The sequence below is a fragment of the Poecilia formosa genome, unplaced genomic scaffold, assembly GCF_000485575.1.
Source record: "Poecilia formosa unplaced genomic scaffold, Poecilia_formosa-5.1.2 Scaffold314, whole genome shotgun sequence".
Taxonomy (NCBI): Eukaryota; Metazoa; Chordata; class Actinopteri; order Cyprinodontiformes; family Poeciliidae; genus Poecilia; species Poecilia formosa.
The window spans coordinates 180,063-182,514 of record NW_006800253.1 but is presented as its reverse complement, the minus strand read 5'-3'; the positions used below and the strand labels follow the sequence as shown (position 1 = coordinate 182,514).

At 37.3% G+C, this 2,452-nt stretch overlaps 1 protein-coding gene across 1 annotated transcript in view; it reads right to left on the bottom strand.

Annotated features, from left to right (window-relative positions):
- LOC103152533 (receptor-type tyrosine-protein phosphatase beta-like) overlaps window positions 1–1,961 on the bottom strand; it is a 26,249-nt gene extending 24,288 nt beyond the window's left edge. Inside the window, exon 1 of the mRNA XM_016661160.1 lies at window positions 1,865–1,961. Within this exon, the coding sequence (XP_016516646.1) occupies window positions 1,865–1,910 (46 nt within the window). The 5' untranslated portion in view covers window positions 1,911–1,961. The remainder of the gene's footprint in view (window positions 1–1,864) is intronic.
- Between the last annotated feature and the right edge of the window lie 491 nt (window positions 1,962–2,452).

Sequence of the window (2,452 nt, the reverse complement as noted above, 5' to 3'; positions counted from 1 at the left end):
TTTTTTTTTTTTTTTTTTTTTTTTTTTTTTTCTTTTTTTTTTCCTTTTTCAAAATAAAAAAAAAATAATAACCTGCTACACTCCCCTTAAAAAATAAGACAGATCAAGAAGGGATTTTAAAGATCAAAAAAGCAAAAATACTTCACATTTGATATGAAGCTTTTTCTTTTGCATGTTCCGTGCAAAACATTGCTTAATATCAAACTCTTTGAAGCACCACTGGACTGATCTGCTCCTCACATTTCTGTCTTCAGTACAACCACATGTTAGCCAAGCAACACAGATGTTTAGAGATTTATCTGCATCATTTTGTCCTGCCTATTAAAAATGTATTTTTTATTGTTTGTTTGCTTCATGCACTCATCCTCAACAACACACACTGATTCACTAACACTGATCTCTTTAATACGATACCATAAATAAAACAAAACAAAACAAACAAACAAATAAAAAACCCCAACAACAACAACATCCCTGTGGTTGCAGGTAAATACGCATTTCCTCTATATGGGAAAGCAATTTTCATGCAGACACCTACAGAACAGGCTGGGAGCGCTACTTTGGTAAAGCATATTTTTGATTTATTTAGGGAATCCATGTTTCTGAGTTAATATCTTGTGCTAATTGTAGTGAATCTAATGAACCAGATTAAAACTTAGCAATAAACCAATTCTATTTCTTTGACATTTTTCATTTTCTCACGTGTCCTTCAATGCAATACTGATCAATTAAAAAATATAATTTATTGAAGTCTTCCTTTTCAACAGCTTTTGTTGTTTTTCTGTTTGATTGTGGATGATAACTATCATACTATTCTTTGTTTGAAAAAAACTATTGCCTTTATTTATGACGACCTAGTTTTAACTTTAAAAATGTACTTCAGCCATGATGTGTAGGCGAGCTGCTGTAGGCTCTCAGGAACAAGAATGTAAAAATCAAGCAGAATGCTGCCTTTAGTACACAGAGGTATATTTACTTAACACACAAACCAGAGAGGCTTATGATGGTGAATCAACCATTTAAGCCTTTAGGATTCTAGATGCGGTGAACTAGATGTGTTCATCAGGAAAAAAGCAGCTAAATTAAAAACACGATCATTGCATTTATCTTTCCATGAAGTTCATAAAATCTAAATGAAGATCTAGACTCTCAGCAAACATTATTGCATTTTTTAAATAAAATAATAACTAATTAAAGCAGCCGGAGAAGTGTGCGACTAAGGAACAGAAACCATTTGTGTTTAAAACTCATTATGGGAGGAATAATTGTCAGCTTGCTTTCAGGTCGAAGCAGAGAACCAACCCGACGGCTCTCAGGTTCAGTGTGTTGCTGTCTTGTTGGATTCTTGGTTAACGTCTAAAAATCTCTTCAGGCTGGTGGTGGAACCCATTCAGACTGGTCACTATTTCATTTTTTCATTTAAATCCGGGCAAAACCTGTTGGTTACATGCTGTATATAACTATTAGCTTTATATCTTTCCCTGTCACAATTAACAAAGAGAAAGTAAAAATACTTGGGCTTTTGGCCCAGAACGCCATTATTGGGGAGCTTGATCATGTCCCTCAAATCAAGACATGAATCTCCTATCGCTTGTGCTTCATTCAACAAAAAAATAAACAGTTTCCCCTGTTTTTTTTACCATAAAAATAGATTTGAACAAGGCAACACTGCAACGACATGCTGGTTCTGATTCTCACAGTAGTTTTTATTTAACCTCCCACCAGAACTCAAGAGGATTTTAATCAAGCTTTTTCAGAGTTTTTCAGGAGTCTGAAATCCTTCATAACAAAAAAATGGTAAGAAGTATGTGAAGTATCCCATACTGGACAAGAACCAGCAGCAGAAACATCTCGCTTTACTTACAGACACAGCTGGATCCCAGAAGCAGAAGCAGAACCAGGGCCTTCATGTTCCTCTGCTGCTCCTCCGTGAGTCCTGCGGCCGCTGATGAGTGGGGACAGCAGAGCTGGGAGGAAGTGCGTCTTTGTGGGAGGAAAAAGTCAGCCAGCAGCACTTCCTCCCATTCATCTGAGGTTCAGGATCCTCAGAGCTGCTGGAAACACCAGAAAGGAGGAAATTCCTCAGGATGTTCAGTTGTTCTAATAAACCTGAGCAGGAGGAAACCCAAGAGGTCCAGCCTCGGCCCGGTTCTGTCATACACTGTGGAAGTGGACTGATTTGGTTACAGGATAAAAAAAAACTATCTCCATTCGGGTTCTGCTTCCCGATCCAATGTTCTGAGACAATTATGGCACTTTCATGAAAAACACAAAAAAGAAATGAAACTGAACTAAATCTATCAGTGGTTGAATAGATAAGCAGAAATTAGAACTAACACATAGTAACACCTCCATTTTGATCAGAGCCAGGTAACATCAGCAGAACCTGGACTAGATGACAGTCACACAGCGACAGAGGGCAAGACGCGTTTCTTTTAAAACTAGCATTGAT